Consider the following 24,040-nt stretch of genomic DNA (forward strand, 5'->3'; position numbering starts at 1 on the left):
GAGCTGATACTGTGGATCGATCTGCTTCCATGTGTACATCTCTAAATTGCTCTGTCCTCATTGATTCCGCCTACCATGAGGTTTGGATGTCAGGGTTCAGAGCTATACAACAGAAGCTGCTCTCAGGCTGTACTGTCCCAACTCGGAATGTGCTGTATCTATTAGTGTCCAGCTCTCTAGTGTGTCAATGAACACTAATCCTGGTGTAACAATTCTCCACAGTAGTTCTTCCATCCTCTACTCAGAGTCTCGAAATCATGCCAAAGTTGCATCATCGTCTCATTAATACATCTGATTAGACTACCTCTGGGAGCTGTCCCTTAAGCCCTGAAATTCTTCCCAAAAGCTATCCAAGTGGAATTTTCCCAGGCCCTGAACAATGTGGGCTATGGCAAGAAATGAAGGAGAATTATGAGAGAATTGAGCGAGGCCTTTCTCAATGCCGGGAACAACAAATTGCTTAGTTCCGAAGGTAAGCTCTTGCCAGTGAGTGGCGAGACACCTATTAATGGGGATTAAGGTTCAATATCACCCTCATTACAGCTTAATGTTATCCCATTAATTGGCAGGTTCCTATCACCTATTGGGTAAAAACTAGATGCTGAAAAATTACCAGCATGAAAATCAGAGTGATTTCAGATCACCACTTGTTCCTCTGGACCATTATCCTGAACACCCACTACCAATAATTCAGGGCACGGTTGAGGACAGCACGTGCCAGCCTCACTGTACCATCATGTCACGTTTCTAAACCACTTACACTTTAATGTGGCACTTTGGAGCACAGTGGCACCTTTCGTTGCAATATTGCTGTGAGTACACTGTGCCATAGGGACAGGCACCAACCTCACGCACTGGACCAGGCTGCATCCTGAGGCACTTTTAATGCTCCCGACTACCTGGATGACCACAGCATCCCTGCCTCACTTTACCTGAGTTTTCCTTTTCGCAGTTTGTCCTCTCAGCCAGAGCTAACAGAAGCACAAATTCCTGGCCTTGCCACGATGTTTAGTGCAGACAAGGCTAGGTAGCTTGTCATGGTTGTCAGCAGGGATCAGTCACAGGAGTGGGCAGCACCTTGCTACGTCCTTATCACACCTTCCCAAGGAGACAACACACTACATATGGTTGGATCAATTGTCCGCATCGCAGAGTCCGGGGGGGTGAGGGGGGTAGTCATCTGTCAAGAGCAGGGATACATCTTTTCATTAGGGAGTCATCCTTTCAACTGACTGCACATCGTGCCCTCAGATCCAACCCTGCCTTTATCATCAAGCCTGCTGAAAAAGTGCTGTGGTTGTGGTATGGCAGACTGACCTCTACTTTGCAGAGGCTGAGCGTCAACTCTCAGATACCTCCTCCTATCTCCCACTGGACCATGACCCCTGCCATGGCACATCAGGCCATTGTGGCCACAACAATCACTAACCTGATTACTCTTCTCAGATGCTGCCAGATCCGATGGGTTTCTCCAGCAATTTGTTTTTGCTTCAGATCATCAGTATCCCATTTTATTCCAATAGATCAAGTGTTACCTCAAAACTGTTAGCTCCATTGCTGTTAGTCCAAGGACAGCCTCACAAAAAAGTTGCAATGGCTTTCATTACAGGAATATAGACATTGTAAAGCTAATTGAACAGTTAAATTGACCGGGCATCTTACCAATGCCAGATGCCAGTTTTGCAATATTACAGTTAAGTACAATGATGGAAAAGACGGGAGATACTATTCAGGTGAATAAAGCATTGAAAAGTTTAAAAATAGAATGCTCCATTCTGCAATGACGATAATTTGTTTAGATTAGATTCCCTAAAGTGTGGAAACAGGCCTTACAGCCCAAGAAATCCACACCAACACTCTGAAGAGAACCCACACAGTCCCATTTCCCTCTGACTAATGCACCTAATACTCAGAGCAATTTAACATGGAGTAGGGACAGTCAGTGAGCTGGAGGGTGGAGTGGGGACAGTCAGTGAGCTGGAGGGTGGAGTGGGGATAGTCAGTGAGCTGGAGGATGGAGAAGGGACAGTCAGTGAGCTGGAGGGTGGAGTTGGGACAGTCAGTGAGCTAGAGGGTGGCATAGCGACAGCCAGTGAGATGGAGGGTGCAGTGGGGACAGTCAGTGAGCTGGAGAGGTGGCATAGGGACAGTCACTGAGCTGGAGGGTGCAGTAGGGACAGTCAGTGAGCTGGAGGGTGGAATAGGGAGTCAGAGAGCTGGAAGGGTGGAGTGGGGACAGTCAGTGAGCTGGAGGGTGGAGTGGGAACTGTCAGTGCGCTGGAGGGTGGAGTGGGGACAGTCAGTGAGCTCCAGGGTGGAGTGGGTACAGTCAGTGAGCTGGAGGGTGGAGTGGGGATAGTCAGTGAGCTGGAGGGTGGAGTAGGGACAGTCAGTGAGCTGGAGGGTGGAGTGGGGATAGTTAGTGAGCTCCAGGGTCGAGTGGGGACAGTCAGTGAGCTGGAGGGTGGAGTGTGGACAGTCAATGAGCTGGAGGGTGGAGTGGGTACAGTCAGTGAGCTGGAGGGTGGAGTGGGGACAGTCAGTGAGCTGGAGGGTGGAGTGTGGACAGTCAATGAGCTGGAGGGTGGAGTGGGGACAGTCAGGGAGTTGGAGGGTGGAGTGGAGAAAGGCAGTGAGCTGGAGAATGCAGTGGTGACAGTCAGTGAGCTGGTGGGTTGAGTTGGGGACAGTCAATGGGCTGGAGGGTGGAGTGGGGATAGTCAGTGAGCTGGAGGGTGGAGTGGGGATAGTCAGTGAGCTGGAGGGTGGAGTGGGGACAGTCAGTGAGCTGGAGAGTGGAGTGGGGACAGTCAGTGAGCTGGAGGGTGGAGTGGGGACAGTCAGTGAGCTGGAGGGTGGAGTGGGGACAGTCAGTGAGCTAGAGGGTGGCATAGGGACAGTCAGTGAACTGGAGGGTGCAGTGGGGACAGTCACTGAGCTGGAGGGTGGAGTAGGGACTGTCAGTGAGTTGGAGGGTGGAGTTGGGACAGTCAGTGAGCTTGAAGGTGGAGTGGGGACAGTCAATGGGCTGAAGGGTGGCATAGGGACAGTCAGTGAGATGGAGGGTGGAGTGGGGACAATCAGTGAGTTGGAGGGTGGAGTGGGGACCGTTAGAGATCTGGAGGGTGGAGTGGGGACAGTCAGTGAGCTGGAAGGGTGGCATGGGGACAGTCAGTGAGCTGGAGGGTGGAGTGGGGACAGTCAGTGAGCTGGAGGGTGGGGTGGGGACAGTCAGTGAGCTGGAGGGTGGAGTGGGGATAGTCAGTGAGCTGGAGGGTGGAGTAGGGACCGTCAGTGAGCTGGAGGGTGGAGTGGGGACAGTCAGTGAGCTGGAGGGTGGGGTGGGGACAGTCAGTGAGCTGGAGGGTGGAGTGGGGACAGTCAGTGAGCTGGAGGGTGGGGTGGGGACAGTCAGTGAGCTGGAGGGTGGGGTGGTGACAGTCAGTGAGCTGGAGGGTGGAGTGGGGATAGTCAGTGAGCTGGAGGGTGCAGTGGGGACAGTCAGTGAGCTGGAGGGTGGAGTGGGAACTGTCAGTGCGCTGGAGGGTGGAGTGGGGACAGTCAGTGAGCTCCAGGGTGGAGTGGGTACAGTCAGTGAGCTGGAGGGTGGAGTGGGGATAGTCAGTGAGCTGGAGGGTGGAGTAGGGACAGTCAGTGAGCTGGAGGGTGGAGTGGGGATAGTTAGTGAGCTCCAGGGTCGAGTGGGGACAGTCAGTGAGCTGGAGGGTGGAGTGTGGACAGTCAATGAGCTGGAGGGTGGAGTGGGTACAGTCAGTGAGCTGGAGGGTGGAGTGGGGACAGTCAGTGAGCTGGAGGGTGGAGTGTGGACAGTCAATGAGCTGGAGGGTGGAGTGGGGACAGTCAGGGAGTTGGAGGGTGGAGTGGAGAAAGGCAGTGAGCTGGAGAATGCAGTGGTGACAGTCAGTGAGCTGGTGGGTTGAGTTGGGGACAGTCAATGGGCTGGAGGGTGGAGTGGGGATAGTCAGTGAGCTGGAGGGTGGAGTGGGGATAGTCAGTGAGCTGGAGGGTGGAGTGGGGACAGTCAGTGAGCTGGAGGGTGGAGTGGGGACAGTCAGTGAGCTGGAGAGTGGAGTGGGGACAGTCAGTGAGCTGGAGGGTGGAGTGGGGACAGTCAGTGAGCTGGAGGGTGGAGTGGGGACAGTCAGTGAGCTAGAGGGTGGCATAGGGACAGTCAGTGAACTGGAGGGTGCAGTGGGGACAGTCACTGAGCTGGAGGGTGGAGTAGGGACTGTCAGTGAGTTGGAGGGTGGAGTGGGGACAGTCAGTGAGCATGAAGGTGGAGTGGGGACAGTCAATGGGCTGAAGGGTGGCATAGGGACAGTCAGTGAGATGGAGGGTGGAGTGGGGACAATCAGTGAGTTGGAGGGTGGAGTGGGGACCGTTAGAGATCTGGAGGGTGGAGTGGGGACAGTCAGTGAGCTGGAAGGGTGGCATGGGGACAGTCAGTGAGCTGGAGGGTGGAGTGGGGACAGTCAGTGAGCTGGAGGGTGGGGTGGGGACAGTCAGTGAGCTGGAGGGTGGAGTGGGGATAGTCAGTGAGCTGGAGGGTGGAGTAGGGACCGTCAGTGAGCTGGAGGGTGGAGTGGGGACAGTCAGTGAGCTGGAGGGTGGGGTGGGGACAGTCAGTGAGCTGGAGGGTGGAGTGGGGACAGTCAGTGAGCTGGAGGGTGGGGTGGGGACAGTCAGTGAGCTGGAGGGTGGGGTGGTGACAGTCAGTGAGCTGGAGGGTGGAGTGGGGACAGTCAGTGAGCTGGAGGGTGGAGTGGGGACAATCGGTGAGCTGGAGGGTGGAGTAGGGACCGTCAGTGAGCTGGAGGGTGGAGTGGGGACCGTCAGTGAGCTGGAGGGTGGAGTGGGGACAGTCAGTGAGCTGGTGGGTGGAGTGGGGATAGTCAGTGAGCTGGAGGGTGGGGTGGGGACAGTCAGTGAGCTGGAGGGTGGAGTGGGGACAGTCAGTGAGCTGGAGGGTGGAGTGGGGATAGTCAGTGAGCTGGAGGGTGAAGTGGGGATAGTCAGTGAGCTGGAGGGTGGGGTGGGGACAGTGAGCTGGAGGGTGGAGTGGGGACAGTCAGTGAGCTGGAGGGTGGGGTGGGGACAGTCAGTGAGCTCAAGAGTGGAGTACGGACAGTCAGTGAGCTGGAGGGATGGAGTGGAGACTGTCACTGAGCTGGAGGGTGGAGCAGGGACTGTCAGTGAGTTGGAGGGTGGAGTGGGGACAGTCAGTGAGCTGGAGGGTGGAGTGGGGATAGTCAGTGAGCTGGAGGGTGGAGTGGGGATAGTCAGTGAGCTGGAGGGTGGGGTGGGGACAGTCAGTGAGCTGGAGGGTGGAGTGGGGACAGTCAGTGAGCTGGAGGGTGGGGTGGGGACAGTCAGTGAGCTCGAGAGTGGAGTACGGACAGTCAGTGAGCTGGAGGGATGGAGTGGAGACTGTCACTGAGCTGGAGGGTGGAGCAGGGACTGTCAGTGAGTTGGAGGGTGGAGTGGGGACAGTCAGTGAGCTTGAAGGTGGAGTGGGGACAGTCAATGGGCTGGAGGGTGAAGTGGGGACAGTCAGTGAGCTGGAGGGTGGAGTGGAGACAGTCAGTGAGCTGGAGGGTGGAGTGGAGACAGTCAGTGAGCTGGAGGGTGGAGTGGGGACAGTCAGTGAGCTGGAGGGTGTGGTGGGGACAGGCAGTGAGCTGGAGGGTGGAGTGGGGATAGTCAGTGAGCTGGAGGGTGCAATGGGGACAGTCAGTGAGCTGGAGGGTGGAGTAGGGACCGTCAGCGAGATGGAGGTCGGGTGGGGACAATCAATGAGCTGGAGGGTGGAGTGGGGATAGTGAGTGAGCTGGAGGGTGGAGTAGGGACCGTCAGTGAGCTGGAGGGTGGAGTGGGGAAAGGCAGTGAGCTCGAGGGTGGAGCTGGGACATTCAGTGAGCTGGAGGGTGCAATGGGGACAGTCAGTGAGCTGGAGGGTGGAGTGGGGACCGTTAGAGATCTGGAGGGTGGAGTGGGGACAGTCAGTGAGCTTGAAGGTGGAGTGGGGACAGTCAATGGGCTGGAGGGTGCAGTGGGGACAGTCAGTGAGCTGGAGGATGGAGTGGGGACCGTTAGAGATCTGGAGGGTGGTGTGGGGACAGTCAGTGAGCTTGAAGGTGGAGTGGGGACAGTCAATGGGCTGGAGGGTGCAGTGGGGACAGTCAGTGAGCTGGTAGGGTGGCATAGGGATAGTCAGTGAGCTGGAGGGTGGAGTGGGGACAGTCAGTGACCTGGAGGGTGGAGTGGGGACAGTCAATGGGCTGGAGGGTGCAGTGGGGACAGTCAGTGAGCTGGAGGGTGGAGTGGAGACAGTCAGTGGTGCTGGAGGGTGGAGTGGGGACTGTCACTGAGCTGGAGGGTGGAGTAGGGACCGTCAGTGAGCTGGAGGGTGGAGTGGGGACCGTCAGTGAGCTGGAGGGTGGAGTGGAGACAGTCAGTGGTGCTGGAGGGTGGAGTGGGGACTGTCACTGAGCTGGAGGGTGGAGTAGGGACTGTCAGTGAGTTGGAGGGTGGAGTGGGGACAGTCAATGGGCTGGAGGGTGCAGTGGGGACAGTCAGTGAGCTGGAATGGTGGCATAGGGACAGTCAGTGAGCTGGAGAGTGGAGTAGGGACCATCAGTGAGCTGGAGGGTGGAGTGGGGACAGTCAGTGAGCTGGAGGGTGGAGTGGAGACAGTCAGTGAGCTGGAGGGTGGGGTGGGGACAGTCAGTGAGCAGGAGGGAGGAGTGGGGACAGTCAGTGAGCTGGAGGGTGGAGTAGGGACCGTCAGTGAGCTGGAGGGTGGAGTAGGGACCGTCAGTGAGCTGGAGGGTGGAGTGGGGACAGTCAGTGGGCTGGAGGGTGCAGTGGGGACTGTCACTGAGCTGGAGGGTGGAGTAGGGACTGTCAGTGAGTTGGAGGGTGGAGTGGGGACAGTCAGTGAGCTTGAAGGGTGGCATAGGGACAGTCAGTGAGCTGGAGGGTGGGGTGGGGACAGTTAGTGAGCTGGAGGGTGGAGTGGGGATAGTCAGTGAGCTGGAGGTTGGAGTGGGGACAGTCAGTGAGCTGGAGGGTGGAGTGGAGACAGTCAGTGAGCTGGAGGGTGGGATTGTGACAATCGGTGAGCTGGAAGGTGGAGTAGGGACCGTCAGTGAGCTGGAGGGTGGAGTGGGGATAGTCAGTGAGCTGGAGGTTGGAGTGGGGACAGTCAGTGAGCTGGAGGGTGGAGTGGGGATAGTCAGTGAGCTGGAGGGTGGAGTGGGGACAGTCAGTGAGCTGGAGGGTGGGGTGGGGATAGTCAGTGAGCTGGAGGGTGGAGTGGAGACAGTCAGTGAGCTGTAGGGTGGGGTGGGGACAGTCAGTGAGCTGGAGGGTGCAGTGGGGACAGTCAGTGAGCTGGAAGGGTGGCATAGGGACAGTCAGTGAGATGGAGGGTGGAGTGGGGACACTCAGTGAGCTGGAGGGTGGGGTGGTGACAATCGGTGAGCTGGAGGGTGGAGTGGGGAAAGGCAGTGAGCTTGAAGGTGGAGTGGGGACAGTCAGTGAGCTGTAGGGTGGGGTGGGGACAGTCAGTGAGCTGGAGGGTGCAGTGGGGACAGTCAGTGAGCTGGAGGGTGGAGTGGGGAGCGTTAGAGATCTGGAGGGTGGAGTGGGGACAGTCAGTGAGCTAGAGGGTGAAGTGGGGATAGTAAGTGAGCAGGAGGGTGGAGTGGGGATAGTCAGTGAGCTGGAGGGTGGAGTGGGGACAGTCAGTGAACTGGAGGGTGGAGTGGGGACAGTCAGTGAGCTGGAGGGTGGAGTGGGAATAGTGAGTGAGCTGGAGGGTGGAGTGGGGATAGTCAGTGAGCAGGAGGGTGGAGTGGGGACAGTCAGTGAGCTGGAGGGTGGAGTGGGGATAGTCACTGAGCTCGAGGGTGGAGTGGAGACAGTCAGTGAGCTGGAGGGTGGGGTGACGACAATCGGTGAGCTGGAGGGAGTTGTAGGGACCGTCAGTGAGCTGGAGGGTGGAGTGGGGACAGTCAGTGAACTGGAGGGTGCAGTGGGGACTGTCAGTGATCTGGAGGGTGCAGTGACCTGGAGGGTGGAGTGGGGATAGGCAGTGATCTGGAGGGTGGAGTGGGGACAGTCTGTGGGCTGGAGGGTGGAGTGGGGACAGTCAGTGAGCTGGAGGGTGGAGTGGGGTCAGTCAGTGAGCTGGAGGGTGGAGTGGGGACAGTCAGTGAGCTGGAGGGTGGAGTGGGGACAGTCAGTGAGCTGGAGGGTGGAGTGGGGATAGTGAGTGACCTGGAGGGTGGAGTGGGGACAGTGAGTGACCTGGAGGGTGGAGTGGGGACAGTCAGTGAGATGGAGGGTGGAGTGGGGACCGTTAGAGATCTGGAGGGTGGAGTGGGGACAGTCAGTGAGCTTGAAGGTGGAGTGGGGACAGTCAATGGGCTGGAGGGTGCAGTGGGGACAGTCAGTGAGCTGGAGGATGGAGTGGGGACCGTTAGAGATCTGGAGGGTGGTGTGGGGACAGTCAGTGAGCTTGAAGGTGGAGTGGGGACAGTCAATGGGCTGGAGGGTGCAGTGGGGACAGTCAGTGAGCTGGTAGGGTGGCATAGGGATAGTCAGTGAGCTGGAGGGTGGAGTGGGGACAGTCAGTGACCTGGAGGGTGGAGTGGGGACAGTCAATGGGCTGGAGGGTGCAGTGGGGACAGTCAGTGAGCTGGAGGGTGGAGTGGAGACAGTCAGTGGTGCTGGAGGGTGGAGTGGGGACTGTCACTGAGCTGGAGGGTGGAGTAGGGACCGTCAGTGAGCTGGAGTGTGGAGTGGGGACCGTCAGTGAGCTGGAGGGTGGAGTGGAGACAGTCAGTGGTGCTGGAGGGTGGAGTGGGGACTGTCACTGAGCTGGAGGGTGGAGTAGGGACTGTCAGTGAGCTGGAGGGTGGAGTGGGGACAGTCAATGGGCTGGAGGGTGCAGTGGGGACAGTCAGTGAGCTGGAATGGTGGCATAGGGACAGTCAGTGAGCTGGAGAGTGGAGTAGGGACCATCAGTGAGCTGGAGGGTGGAGTGGGGACAGTCAGTGAGCTGGAGGGTGGAGTGGAGACAGTCAGTGAGCTGGAGGGTGGGGTGGGGACAGTCAGTGAGCAGGAGGGAGGAGTGGGGACAGTCAGTGAGCTGGAGGGTGGAGTAGGGACCGTCAGTGAGCTGGAGGGTGGAGTAGGGACCGTCAGTGAGCTGGAGGGTGGAGTGGGGACAGTCAGTGGGCTGGAGGGTGCAGTGGGGACTGTCACTGAGCTGGAGGGTGGAGTAGGGACTGTCAGTGAGTTGGAGGGTGGAGTGGGGACAGTCAGTGAGCTTGAAGGGTGGCATAGGGACAGTCAGTGAGCTGGAGGGTGGGGTGGGGACAGTTAGTGAGCTGGAGGGTGGAGTGGGGATAGTCAGTGAGCTGGAGGTTGGAGTGGGGACAGTCAGTGAGCTGGAGGGTGGAGTGGAGACAGTCAGTGAGCTGGAGGGTGGGATTGTGACAATCGGTGAGCTGGAAGGTGGAGTAGGGACCGTCAGTGAGCTGGAGGGTGGAGTGGGGATAGTCAGTGAGCTGGAGGTTGGAGTGGGGACAGTCAGTGAGCTGGAGGGTGGAGTGGGGATAGTCAGTGAGCTGGAGGGTGGAGTGGGGACAGTCAGTGAGCTGGAGGGTGGGGTGGGGATAGTCAGTGAGCTGGAGGGTGGAGTGGAGACAGTCAGTGAGCTGTAGGGTGGGGTGGGGACAGTCAGTGAGCTGGAGGGTGCAGTGGGGACAGTCAGTGAGCTGGAAGGGTGGCATAGGGACAGTCAGTGAGATGGAGGGTGGAGTGGGGACACTCAGTGAGCTGGAGGGTGGGGTGGTGACAATCGGTGAGCTGGAGGGTGGAGTGGGGAAAGGCAGTGAGCTTGAAGGTGGAGTGGGGACAGTCAGTGAGCTGTAGGGTGGGGTGGGGACAGTCAGTGAGCTGGAGGGTGCAGTGGGGACAGTCAGTGAGCTGGAGGGTGGAGTGGGGAGCGTTAGAGATCTGGAGGGTGGAGTGGGGACAGTCAGTGAGCTAGAGGGTGAAGTGGGGATAGTAAGTGAGCAGGAGGGTGGAGTGGGGATAGTCAGTGAGCTGGAGGGTGGAGTGGGGACAGTCAGTGAACTGGAGGGTGGAGTGGGGACAGTCAGTGAGCTGGAGGGTGGAGTGGGAATAGTGAGTGAGCTGGAGGGTGGAGTGGGGATAGTCAGTGAGCAGGAGGGTGGAGTGGGGACAGTCAGTGAGCTGGAGGGTGGAGTGGGGATAGTCACTGAGCTCGAGGGTGGAGTGGAGACAGTCAGTGAGCTGGAGGGTGGGGTGACGACAATCGGTGAGCTGGAGGGAGTTGTAGGGACCGTCAGTGAGCTGGAGGGTGGAGTGGGGACAGTCAGTGAACTGGAGGGTGCAGTGGGGACTGTCAGTGATCTGGAGGGTGCAGTGACCTGGAGGGTGGAGTGGGGATAGGCAGTGATCTGGAGGGTGGAGTGGGGACAGTCTGTGGGCTGGAGGGTGGAGTGGGGACAGTCAGTGAGCTGGAGGGTGGAGTGGGGTCAGTCAGTGAGCTGGAGGGTGGAGTGGGGACAGTCAGTGAGCTGGAGGGTGGAGTGGGGATAGTGAGTGACCTGGAGGGTGGAGTGGGGACAGTGAGTGACCTGGAGGGTGGAGTGGGGACAGTCAGTGAGATGGAGGGTGGAGTGGGGATAGTCAGTGAACTGGAGGGTGCAGTGGGGACTGTCAGTGATCTGGAGGGTGCAGTGACCTGGAGGGTGGAGTGGGGACAGTCAGTAAACTGGTGTGTTGAGTTGGGGACAGTCAATGGGCTGGAAGGATGGAGTGGGGACAGTCACTGAGCTGGAGGGTGCAGTGGGGACAGTCACTGAGCTGGATGGTGGAGCAGGGACAGTCACTGAGCTGGAGGGTGGAGCAGGGACAGTCAGTGAGATGGAGGGTGCAGCGGGGACAGTCAGTGAGCTGGAAGGGTGGAGTGGGGATAGTCAGTGAACTGGAGGGTGCAGTGGGGACTGTCAGTGATCTGGAGGGTGCAGTGACCTGGAGGGTGCAGTGGGGACAGTCACTGAGCTGGAGGGTGGAATAGGGATAGTCAGTGGGCTGGAGGGTGGAGTGATGACAATCGGTGAGCTGGAGGGAGTTGTAGGGACCATCAGTGAGCTGGAGGGTGGAGTGGGGATAGTCAGTGAGCTGGAGGGTGGAGTGGGGACAGTGAGTGAGCAGGAGGGTGGAGTGGGGACAGGCAGTGAACTGGAGGGTGCAGTGGGGACAGTCACTGAGCTGGAGGGTGGAGCAGGGACAGTCACTGAGCTGGAGGGTGGAGCAGGGACAGTCAGTGAGATGGAGTGTGCAGCGGGGACAGTCAGTGAGCTGGAAGGGTGGCATAGGGACAGTCACTGAGCTGGAGGGTGGAGCAGGGACAGTCAGTGGGCGGGAGGGTGGAGTGTGGACTGTCAGCGAACTGTAGGGTGCAATGGGGCCAGTAAGCAAGCCAGTAAGTAAGGGTGGAGTGGGGACAGTCAGTGAGCTGGAGGGTGGAGTGGGGACAGTCAGTGAGCTGGAGGGTGGAGTGGGGACTGTCAGTGATCTGGAGGGTGCAGTGACCTGGAGGGTGCAGTGGGGACAGTCACTGAGCTGGAGGGTGGAATAGGGACAGTCAGTGGGCTGGAGGGTGGAGTCGGGACTGTTTGTGAGCTGGAGGGTGGAGCAAAGAGAGTCAGTGAGCTGGAGGATGGAGAAGGGACAGTCAGTGAGCTGGAGGGTGGAGTGGGGAGTCAGTGAGCTGAAAGGATGGAGTGGGGACAGTCAGTGAGCTCCAGGGTGGAGTGGGGACAGTCAGTGAGCTGGAAGGGTGGAGTGGGGACAGTCAGTGAGCTGGAGGGTGGAGTGGGGACAGTCAGTGAGCTGGAGGGTGGCATAGGGACAGTCAGTGAACTGGAGGGTGGAGTGGGGATAGTCAGTGAGCTGGAGGGTGCAGTGGGGACAGTCAGTTGGCTGGAGGATGGAGTGGGGACAGTCAGTGAGCTGAAGGGTGGAGTGGGAACAGTCAGTGGGTTGTAAGCCAGAGTGAGGTGGGACCATTGTTTGACAGGGGACCATGTGAGTGGTCAGTGATTTGCAAGCCTGGATCGATGTGTAGGAAAGCCCCCTGCACTGATCTATTGCAGGCCCTTTATAGGGAGACTGTAGCATTTACCTTTCTCTCTTTATTTCTAATTTTTTCTGACATATATCATGAAACTGTAAATAATGTAACTTTTTCCCTTTAAATTTCCCTTTATTTTTCTACGTTATATCTAAGATCTGTACCTTGGTACTTTGTACCCAAGGTGGGCACCATATTGGGTGACATGGGAATATTTCACTGTATTCCTGTGTTCATGTGACACTAACGATATTCTGTTCTATTGTATGCAGCAGTCAGTTATTTGGTTGTTTAACATGGAAAGGAGCAAGCTCAAATAAATCATTGTTATGAAAAAAGACTGTCAGAACTCTGACATGCAAGGAGAAAGAAGAATTCAATGTTTTGTTTTGATTGTTTATTATAACATATATTAGTTAATTTAAAAATATTAAAATGGAATATGTGATCATCTAATATGGTCTGAAAGGATGCCTGAGAATAAGGGAACAGGTGATGGATATAGTTCAAGGTTAAAGTGTGTGAATTGTTTGTATAAATATGAGGAGTTAGTTATCAGTTAAACAGTGTTTAAGTTTTATGGAGCATATTTAACTGAAATAATGCTTTCACTAAAAGTGTGGACTTGGACTCTGTTCAAAGACATCTATCCTCTCATGTATAACATGTATCTGCTCTTTTTGTCTTTCTAGAATGTCGAAGTCATGGCTTTGGAATGTGCTCTAAAAGCAACCTTGATGAGTTGTGGCTGGACATCTTGTAGTTGGCACACCCTGCTGCCCCTGAGCCAGTGCTTAAGGATCAGTTAAGGTTAGACATGATGTGCTGATGAAGAATTCTGCATTGTCCTAGATGCTGTGAAGTGTTACCAGTAAAATGTAGAGCGTTACCAGTTCTGAAATCTACAGAACAGACATACAGGCTGAGGGTACAAAACAAGCGACCAACCCGAACCTGGCCCATTCGTGTGGATCACAACAAGTTAAAAGTCATGTCTGGTACGTTTCTATCCAGCACACTAGCTCAGTTTGTCTGCCTGGTCGGGTATTTTCTCAATGTATTCACTCTGTTACTCCTACACTCTTGGAACGAGATCAGTTGTGTGACAACTTTGGCTTGCTGTTGCTCAGCAGAGACTGGAAGCAAAACGCTTGTGGATCCTGGACAATGTTAAACGAGACAACAACCCTTGCCAATATTATGGAGCAGCTGTTACTCTCTGAACAACAGTCACCATCACCCCACCATGGCTCCCCCCTAGGCTCAGAATTCCCTCCCGTTCCACTCATATTTAATTATTAACTGAAGCAAGTGCATTTCTAAGCTTACAATTAAAACAATATACTCTTTCAGATAAATTCAGCTTGTGGTTACAGTTAAGTGCATTGCAGGTTGGAATCATTCTCACTTTTACATTTTTATATCTCTATCTGGATTATTGGGGGGGGGGGGGGGCGTGGTATTATCACTAGACTATTACTCCAGAAACTCAGCTAGTTTCTGGGGAACCCAAGTTCAAATCCTGCCCCGAAATCATACCTTTGAGACAATGTCCCACTGCTGCCTCACAGCGCCAGGGACCTGGGTTCAATTCCCGACTCAGGCGACTGACTGTGTGGAGTTTGCACGTTCTCCCCGTGTCTGCGTGGGTTTCCTCCGGGTGCTCCGGTTTCCTCCCACAGTCCAAAGATGTGCGGGTCAGGTGAATTGGCCATGCTAAATTGCCCGTAGTGTTAGGTTAGGGGTATGGGTGGGTTGTCGCTTCGGCGGGTCGGTGTGGACTTGTTGGGCTGAAGGGCCTGTTTCCACACTGTAAGTAATCTAATCTAATACTGCCACCACCTCCCTGGCTATGTCCTGTCCCATTGGCAGGACAGACCCAGCAGAGGTGGTAGCACAGTGGGATACCATCGGAAGGAAGTTGCCCTGGGAGTCCTCAACATTCATTCCAGACCCTATGAAGTCTTATGGCTCCAGGTTAAGCAAGGGCAAGGAAACTTCCTGCTGATCACCACGTACCGTCCTCCCTCGGTTAATGAATCAGTACTCATTCATGTTGAACAACAGTTGGAGAAAGCACTGAGGGTGACAAGGGATTTCCATATTCCTCCCCCCCCCCCCCCCCACCCCCACCACATCCACAAGCATCCACTCCATCCACCACCGACATTCAGTAGCAGCAATGTGCACAATCTACATGATATTAGAAAGTCAACAAAGGTCTTTAAACAGCACCTTCTATCTAGTACGAAAAAGGCAGCAGATTCATAGGAACACCGTCACCTGCGAGTTCCCCTCCAAGCCATTCTGACTTGGAAATATACCACCGGTCCATTCCCTGTTAGTGGGTCAAAGTCCTGAAATTCCCTCCCTGGTGAATCAACCTACAGTACATGAATTGCAACGGTGCAAAAACAGAACTCACGACCACCTTCTCAAGAGCAACTGGGGATGGGAAATGACCAGGCTTGAACTTTTTTAAAAATCACATTCAATTGCCAACATTGCCTTTGTCTTTATCACACAACTAAAATCAACTTGTTCTTACAGTTTTGATTCATATGATGTTGGCATCAGTGATAAAACTAGCATTTATTGTCTGTCCTGATTGCTTTTGTGCATGAGGTGTTTGCTAGGCCATTGTAAGGCTCTTAACTGCCCTCCAAAGGTTGCCAAGCAAGCCATCCAGTTCTATTCTCGAAGAAAACTCACCAATACTTCCTGAACAGCAGCCAGTTTTGGGCAATAAAGCCAGTCTTTGCAATAAAATCCATGTCCAATGATGGACTTAAAAAGCAAATGGCTAGGATAGTCATTAAATGAGCTCCTCCTGACCCGAACAGGAGTGTGAATGTGGAACTAGCTGTCACAATTCAGAGTTGAGGAGAATAGCATGGTTGTATTTGAGGAGAAGCTAGATAAGCACATTATGGAGAAAACAATTGAAGGGTATACCAAAGGATGAGATGAAGATGGATGGGGGTAGGCTTGTGAAGCACAAACACTAGTTTAGTCAGGTTGACCAGTTTCTCTACTGAAAAGTCAAACTAATGAAATGAGTGGTACTTTCCCGCAATGACTTGTCAAACAATCTCATTAAAAGAAGGCTTCACAGTTAGGGAATCCCTCATCAGCACGGCTGAATTGACCAAAGTACAACCTCAAGTCAGTGAATAACTTGTTGGAATAATAAGTGCAAGCGTCTAGGTATTGAACTGTGTTATTTCAACAGAGAAAAAAAAATCCTTATTTTACCTTCTTAATCAATGAAGTTTGAGAGCCCTGCTTTTGTAAATGATAATGATGCTGACATAAAGTTGTTCCAGTACAGAAGGGAGCTATTTGGCGAGTCCATGACAACTTTCCATGATGCAGTCTCATCAATCTCATATCCCCTGCTCATTTCTCTTTGGTCAGCAAGTTTATATCCCTTAAGGAGTCACCAAATTTCCTTTGAAATGATTCATCATCTCTGCTTCGACCATTCTTGTGGGTAGCAAATTCCATGCCATTACCACTTCCTGCATTTGTAAAAACAGTTCTTCCTCACAGCCACCTTCTTATTCTCTTGCCTAAGATCCATGTACCTAACCATTATGCCATCAACTAATGGGAATATCTTTTCTTTGTCTGTCTGATCTAATCCTTTAATAAACACATACACATGGAGCAAATCTCCCCTGAACCTCTTTCTCTCCAAGGAGAACAATGCCTGTTTTTCCAACCTAACCTTGTAGCTAAAATCCCTGAAAAAAGAAGCAAACTGTTCTGATAAATTTCCCTTGCATCCTATTAAGGAACCTCACATCTTTCCTAAGGTGTAGCACAAATGGAGTTTTGAAAAGATTCTGTATAATTTCCCTACTTGTGTACTCAGCTCCTCAATTTATGAAGCCTGACAGACTATCTGCTTTGGTAATTACTCTTTAAGAATGTATAACCACCTTCAAGATCCATGTCCATAAACCCCTGGAACAAGAATTGAAAATCACTCTGCATCACAAATCATCCTTCCAGCCAACTGAGCTAACCTGTTTTTCAATTTAGTGACATCTGACTGAAAGGCCGGTGGCAAGAAAAATGTCCAACAGCGTTATCCTCTCCCACGTCATTATGCCCAGCATTGAGACATTTATCACTCAAAACTATCTCACTGGGAAGTATATGTCCATATACCAGACTCCTGAAATAACTGCATTAACTCAGCCACGGCTGAAGACTCCCAGGAGTACATTGGTAACATTTGGTATCACCACCCACTCGATAGTGTCCTTGAAGATGGTGACTGACCAAAATGGAAAGGGTTTTTCAAGGTGACACAAAACACGCAAATAATTCATTGGAAGTACATACACAGAAAGTTGAGATACCAAGGTTTGCACACCAAACCTCCAGAGATCTCATCTACCCAACTCTTCCATTTGGCCTGGATGTGTTGGTATGTAGACCATAGATTGGACTTAGCAACCTTTTGTAATCCATCAAACCAAAATGGAAACAAATCAATCCCAAGGGACTGCCCAACAATGGAAGAGGTTAATGTAATCTGTGTTGATACACTATCCACCTGACTTGGCTAAATATCCTTTCAAAACCTAGTTTTGCAATAATCTATCAAACCTGATTTAAAATTATTAATTGAATGAGCATCTAATGTATTGCATAGGAGAGCTCTATCTCTCACCCTTTGTACAAAATGTTTCCCCACTGCTTTCCTGAATGACCTGGACTTGATATGAAACTTTTGCACACTTTTAGACTTTTGCCATAGGGAATTTTGTTTCTTTCCATCTAATCCTAATAAGTCCTTTCAAAACCCTGACAGACGTCAGTCATATTGCCCCAAACTATTGGAATGGTGGAGATGAAAATCCTGGCAGCATTTACAGTTGAACGTTGCAATTTTTTTTCTGGTTGAATGATTATGTGTGAGAATAAATCAATGGCTTCCCATCAAAGTGATTCATTGTGGCCTATGTGGCAAATGCAGTATACGTTCTTTGTAATTGACAGAAGACATTAACCAATAAAGTGATTCAGCATGTATTTTAATTGAATGTCCTTTTGAATGAAAACAGCACATTATTCCCATTTTATCTCAACAGTGTTACCTCCATGGAAGCTGTCTGATCTGTTGTGATCTTCAGCATTTGTTGCTTTCAGTACAGTTTCCAGAGTCTGCAGTAATTTGCTCCTACTCTTATCTAATCTATCCTTGTAGCTCTGAGATTGCTCTGAAATATGTATAATTTCTTAACCCAGGAAATCACAATTTTAACTTGATACTGAGAAAGGTATCCAATAACCTGATTGAAGAAATAGCATTTAATGAGTGTATTATGGAGGATAGGGAGATGTGCAAAGGTGTAAGAGAAAATTCTCGAGTCTAAAGCTCAGAGAACAATGGCAAACGATTAAAACAAGGCAAGTGCATGAGGGCAGCACTGGAAAAGTGCAGTATTGTCAGAGTTATAAGGCTGTACAAGATTGCAAAGATATTTGGGTGGTTGAGTGAGAAGTGGAGTGAAAGGTGGGGAGGGTCTATTGGCAGATTCAAAAACAAGTGTGAGAAGTTTAAATTTGAAGTATTGCTAGAGCAGCAGTCAATGTTGATCAGTGAACAGGATGTAGTGCAGGTTGGGATGAATTCTACTTTATGAAAGATGGGAAGTTTGGCTACAGCATATTGGATTAGGCAATTCTGGGTATAATGAAAGCATAGAGGTTGAGGAATCTAGGCAGTTTCATTTCACAACTAATACAACTCATCATCTCATGCCAACACTGGTCATTAAAATCCAAATCGGTATTAATATGTTTCTTGGTAAATCTCACCTCAGACTTTTAACAGATTAAATGAAGAATCTTTGATACTTGCTTGGTAGCACAAGGCGGCACAGTGGCACAGTGGTTAGCTCTGCTGCCTCACAGCGCCAGGGACCTGGGTTCAATTCCCGCCTCAGGCGACTGACTGTGTGGAGTTTGCACGTTCTCCCCGTGTCTGCGTGGGTTTCCTCTGGGTGCTCCGGTTTCCTCCCACAGTCCAAAGATGTGCGGGTCAGGTGAATTGGCCATGCTAAATTGCCCTTAGTGTTAGGTAAGGGGTATGGGTGGGTTGCGCTTCGGCGGGTCGGTGTGGACTTGTTGGGCCGAAGGGCCTGTTTCCACACTGTAAGTAATCTAATCTAAACTTAATTATTACTGCAAAGAGAGTTATGTTTCTGAAGTCTTACACTCATCGAAGCAAAAAAAATGCCAAATTTCAAATGCTTACAATAATTTTAGCTCAGGAAATATTTCTAAGGGAGATTAATAAATGGTGAAGAGTTATGCACTGTGAAGGATCAGGGAGATTTGGGAATCCATACACCAAAATCACCAGAGGTTAATGGATAAGTACAAAAACAATGAAAAAAGGTTAACGATCATTCTCTCAAAAGGGCTGCAATCCAAGAGTTGTGAAAATTATGTTACAGTCGTATAGAGCTCAGAATATTTCAAAGTTAAAAATCACGCAACACCAGGTTATAGTCCAACAGGTTTATTTGGAATCACTAGCTTTTGAAGCACTGCTTTTTCATCACCACCTGATGAAGAAACAATGTTTCGAAAGCTAGTGATTCCAAATAAACCTGTTGGACTATAACCTGGTGTTGTGTGATTCTTAACTTTGTACACCCCAATCCAACACCGGCATCTCCAAATCAGAATATTTCAAGTATTGTGTTCAGTCCTGGCATGATGGCTCGGGGAGGATATATTGGTCATAGTGAGAATAAAGCACAAATTCACCAGAACTGTATCAAGGCTATAACGATTAAAATGTGAGAACAGCTGTGTAGATATTTTTCCTAAACAATGTATCCAGAGATATAATGACTCATCCTCTGGAGTAGGTGAAACTTGAACCCAGGCCTCTTATTCAAGGAAGGAATGGAATCACCAAACCACAAAGGTCCTTCCTAGGGTGTATTCCTGTCAGTATGAGAGATTAATTGTGGTTGTTTAGATAGGAGAAGAAGTATTTCCTGTTGTTGTTGTTAGGGGACTGGGGGAAGAGACCAAACCAAGGCATCATAGCCACATCATTCACAGATGATATCCGTAATAACTTCCTTGCACAAGATATTGGAAATCTGGAACTTCCACCCACCCTGTAGGGTGTAGTTCAATTGAAAACAGATTAATAGAGTTTCACCTTGATAAGGATATTAAGGATTACAGAACTAAGATGGCTGGATGGAATTAAGATGCATGTCAATCATAATGTTGTTCATCTGTCTGTTATTAGCCTAGGGGCTCATGTAGTGCAGTGATAGTGTCACTACCTAGGAACCAGGAGGCCTGCATTCAACTTGCACTTGCTCCAATGGTATGAAAACACACCTCTGAAGAGGTTGACTTGAAAAACATCTATTCGAATGAAAATATATTCATCCCTGGCAATCAGAATGGATTCAAATGCCTCTATTGTGTTCATTCATAGCAAAAGTTCTAAGGCACATTCTATTCAGAATCAGATATAGGACTTCAAGGTGCCTTTTTGGAGGAAATTATTTTAAGCTACTTGCAACTACAGTGCTAACATCTTACATCATTTGTCGTACTAGAATTCCTCACGTCAACAAAGCACCTCACAAACCTGTGGCCTCTATCATCTAGAAAAACAAGGGCAGCAGGCACATGAGAAAAGAGACTATCACCTGCAAGTTTACCTCCAACTCACACATTGTCCTGACCTGGAAATACATTGCCCTACCTCACTGTTTCTGGATCAAAGCCCTGGAATTTCCTTCCTAAGAGCACTGAGGGTCTAGCCACTCTAGCCAGTGCTAGTCTAGCCAAAAAGACCCACATCCCATGAAGGAATAAATAGAAAGAACTTACAAAGAGTTTCTATCCAATGTAATGTTTTAGAAATCCAAAATATACATACTATTACATTTGTCTCTGCTCTACTTTCATTCACTCATAGGATGTGGACATCTTTGGCAAGATACATATCCCACTTGCCCTTGAGAGGTTGGTGGGGAGCCACTTCCTTGAACACAACCAAAGGTGTGCAATGTTATTTCAGAGGGCAGTTTCGAGCCACACACATTGCTGTGGATCTGGAATCAAGTAGGTGAGTCCAAGTAAGAACAGTTGGTTTCTTTCTCTAATGGAAATCAGTGAAACAGTTCCATTTTATTACCAGTACTATTTAATCTAAATTGGATTGAATTCATAGAATTGTTAAATTGCCCAGCTGCCAGGTTGGGATTCACTTCTGTTTAACTGAGTGGCTTACTCCCTGGAGCATCTAGAAGCATGTGCAATGTAAAGGTAAATGGTTCATTTTACATAAATAAGGTTAATTATCAAGTATCAATAATTATGCGAGGATTTATTTTGTTATATAAATGCTCAACTGTCTGATATATGTCAGTCTGGCCACTCTTCAGGCTAGATCATTATTTATTCCAAATTAACACCAGAAAGAGAAATAGTTAATTCACCTCATGGTTCACTGAGAGAGAGGTTGTCATACCTGAAGTGGCTGCTGCACATCTTGCATTACAATAGCAACTATCCTTCAAAAAGAGTTACTTTTGACTGAAAAGCACATTGGTATGTCCTGAATTTATGGTAGGTATTTTATTAACACAGGACTTTCTCTCCCTAAGTATACACTATTCTGTTCCACCTTGATTTTACTTTGCCAACAAACTGCTCTGCTTATAATGTCTAATTGGAAAGTCATCCCATTCTTTACAGTTAGGGACAGATGGTTCAATCCATCAGTGTTTCAAAACCTTGTCCACTCCAGCATGTGGTGCTCATTTATCACTTATGACAACTTACAAAAGCATAGAACTTCCAAATATAATAAAAGAATTATTAGAAATGTTATCTCCATGCTCCAGGAATATTTCACAAAATGTTACCCTGTAATCAGGCAGTTCTAACTCACTGAATTCTTATGTTCTACTTGAGATACTTAGGGTTCGACAGTAATTGAGTTCCTTGCGGCAGAGAGGATTAAGTGGAGATTTCATGGATGAAAACAATGTTGTTGAGTTTTGATTGAACAAACTAGAGAAAAAGCACCAAGAGGATCACTAATCAAAGGAGGTCATGTTGCAGCTGTACAGGACATTGGTTAGGCCACTGTTGGAATATTGTGAGCAATTCTGGTCTCCTTCCTATCAGAAAGATGTTGTGAAACTTAAAAGGATTCAGAAAAGATTTACAAGGATGTTGCCAGAGTTGGAGGATTTGAGCTACAGGGAGAGGTTGAACAGGCTGGGGCTGTTTTCTCTGGAGCATCAGAGGCTGAGGGGTGACCTTATAGAGGTTTATAAAATCATGAGGGGCATGGATAGGATAAAAAGACAAAAGTCTTTTCCCTGGGGTGAGGGAGTCGAGAACTAGAGGGCATAGGTTTAGAGTGAGAGAGGAAAGATATAAAAGAGACCGAATGGGCAACCTTTTACGCAGAGGGTGGTACATGTATGGAATGAGCTGCCAGAGGAAGTGGTGGAGGCTAGTATGACTTAAGGTACTGTCATTAGTAAAGGCCAAAATAGAATAGGAAGAATCTTTTTAATGGAGTGAATTATGATCTGGAATGCATGCCAAAGGACATGCAATGGATAACTTTTCAAAAGTGAATTGGGTACATGTTTGAAAAATAAATGAAGTGGGGATAAGGGGAAAGAGCAAGAGATTGAGTCTAATTGATAGCTCTTCCAAGGAGTAAGTACAGGTTCTATGGGCCGAATGGCTTCCTTTGTGCTGCATCATTCTATGATTCGGGCCAACCCAACATTCCACATTTGTGTAGGGAATGTTAACGTGACTTATTTTTATTTCTTTAGAGGAAATACATCCAGTGCTCATTAAATCTGTATTGCAGACATCAGATAGGGGTGCAGACATGTCAAGTATGTAGCACCTAATGCATAATAAAGTTGTTTGTGATAATTCTTGGAAGATTAGATTACTTACAGTGTGGAAACAGGCCATTCGGCCCAACAAGTCCACACAGACCCGCCACCCACCCATACCCCTACACCTAACACTACAGGCAATCTATCCTGGCCAATTCACCTAAGCTGCACATCTTTGGACTGTGGGAGGAAACCGGAGCACCCGGAGGAAACCCACGCAGACATGGGGAGAATGTGCAAACGCCACAGAGTCTGTTGCCTGAGGTGGGAATTGAACCCAGGTCTCCGGCGCTGTGAGGCAGCAGTGCTAACCACTGTGCCACCGTGCTGCCCAGTTTTAGGATTGGAAACGCACTCATGTCTCAAACTAGAACCTGAGCTTTAAGGCATATACTAACCATCAGCCAGCACTTCCCTAGTGTAAACTTGACAAAAGAAGACACTCAGCTGAAAATGTGTTTCTGGAAAAGCGCAACAGGTCAGGCAGCATCCAAGGAGCAGGAGAATCGACGTGTAGGAGAAAGTGAGGACTGCAGATGCTGGAGATCAGAGCTGAAAATGTGTTGCTGGAAAAGCGCAGCAAGTCAGGCAGCATCCAAGGAGCAGGAGAATCGACATTTCGGGCATGAGTCCTGAAGAAGGGCTCATGCCCGGAATGTCGATTCACCTGTTCCTTGGATGCTGCCTGACCGTCTGTGCTTTTCCAGCAACACATTTTCAGCTCTGATCTCCAGCATCTGCAGTCCTCACTTTCTCCTTTTTTCTAATAGAAGGCACTCCTTTATCTCAGAGCCCATCTGTGCTCCACAAATGCAGAAACCCACAGTAACAGGTTCAAAGTTAAGGGTGATGACTTGTTCATATCTAAATTTAAAATACACACGAGACAACCCGGGCATGATAAACAATTTGTCCCTGCAAGGTCTAATCCACTTTCAAAAATCTGCCCCGTCCCTGGCTCCATCACAGGTTGTGGAGATGGCTGTTGGAGTGTTCAACTGACACATAACATTTATCGGCCAAGACTGCCGATTCCGGCTACACTCACACACAAAACAGCAATGCATCTGCCAGAGGGCGCTTTGGAAAGTGCACAAGCGCTTGAAACGTTAATGAGTTGCAAAACTTCAAACCCTTTCAAATGCTGTGCCTGAACTGCTGCTGTTCACGGAGGTTCAGAGTGAACAGTGGATTGTGTAACATCTCACTCAATAATTGTTTGGCTCCTTTTGTGTTGATGCACCTCTTTCCCAGTTCCTCACGGAGGGAGCATCTACTGCAGAATTTGCTCTTGAATATAATCAGCATCGGCACAGTATTTGCCTACCTTGTAAATTCACGATCCATGGATCATTCCTGGGATCTGACTCGTATCCACAAGTGCCATCCTCAAAATCGCACGAACCGTTACTTCCAAAAATATCGGCATTGACAAACTGTACGACTTTTCATAGACCACACACACAGAGAGGTAAATAAATACATGTATAAAATACAAGGGAAGAAGAATAAACAAAGTTAAGAATGTAACAAATTCAAAATGTTTGCTTATTTTTTCAAAAAGACTCTTACCTTGCAGATCCCGAACTGTTACTTTTTTTTAACAGGTGCAGAATGTAAGCTGTTTATGGACTGTATGCTAATATAGAAATAATTTAGTGAACATTTACCGTGCAGAATTAAAAACATGAGAGGCGTCATGGCGTATGGTTAAGATCCAAAGTTGTCATCCGCTGTTGTAATTCAAACTTTCCTTAAACTCAGTGTCATTCAGCAGTTCAGCAGCTTGGAGTTCAGCAAGAAGATAGGCTGGGACGAGAGAGAGAGGAGCGAGCTGCTTTGTTCCTGTCAGATTGAGCAGCAGAGATATCCCACGGGGCGGAGAGAATGCTAAGGGAAAAAAAAGTAAATG

General features: G+C 50.0%; 1 protein-coding gene across 1 annotated transcript in view; it reads right to left on the reverse strand.

Moving 5' to 3' along the window:
• mamdc2a (MAM domain containing 2a) overlaps nucleotides 1–23,829 on the reverse strand; it is a 132,216-nt gene extending 108,387 nt beyond the window's left edge. Inside the window, exons 1-2 of the mRNA XM_060841762.1 lie at nucleotides 23,799–23,829; nucleotides 23,456–23,572 (exon numbers count right to left, since the gene is read on the reverse strand). Coding sequence (XP_060697745.1) covers nucleotides 23,456–23,572; nucleotides 23,799–23,829 — 148 coding nt within the window. The remainder of the gene's footprint in view (nucleotides 1–23,455; nucleotides 23,573–23,798) is intronic.
• Nucleotides 23,830–24,040: the final 211 nt, after the last annotated feature.

The sequence above is a fragment of the Hemiscyllium ocellatum genome, chromosome 2 (assembly GCF_020745735.1).
Source record: "Hemiscyllium ocellatum isolate sHemOce1 chromosome 2, sHemOce1.pat.X.cur, whole genome shotgun sequence".
Lineage (NCBI taxonomy): Eukaryota > Metazoa > Chordata > Chondrichthyes > Orectolobiformes > Hemiscylliidae > Hemiscyllium > Hemiscyllium ocellatum.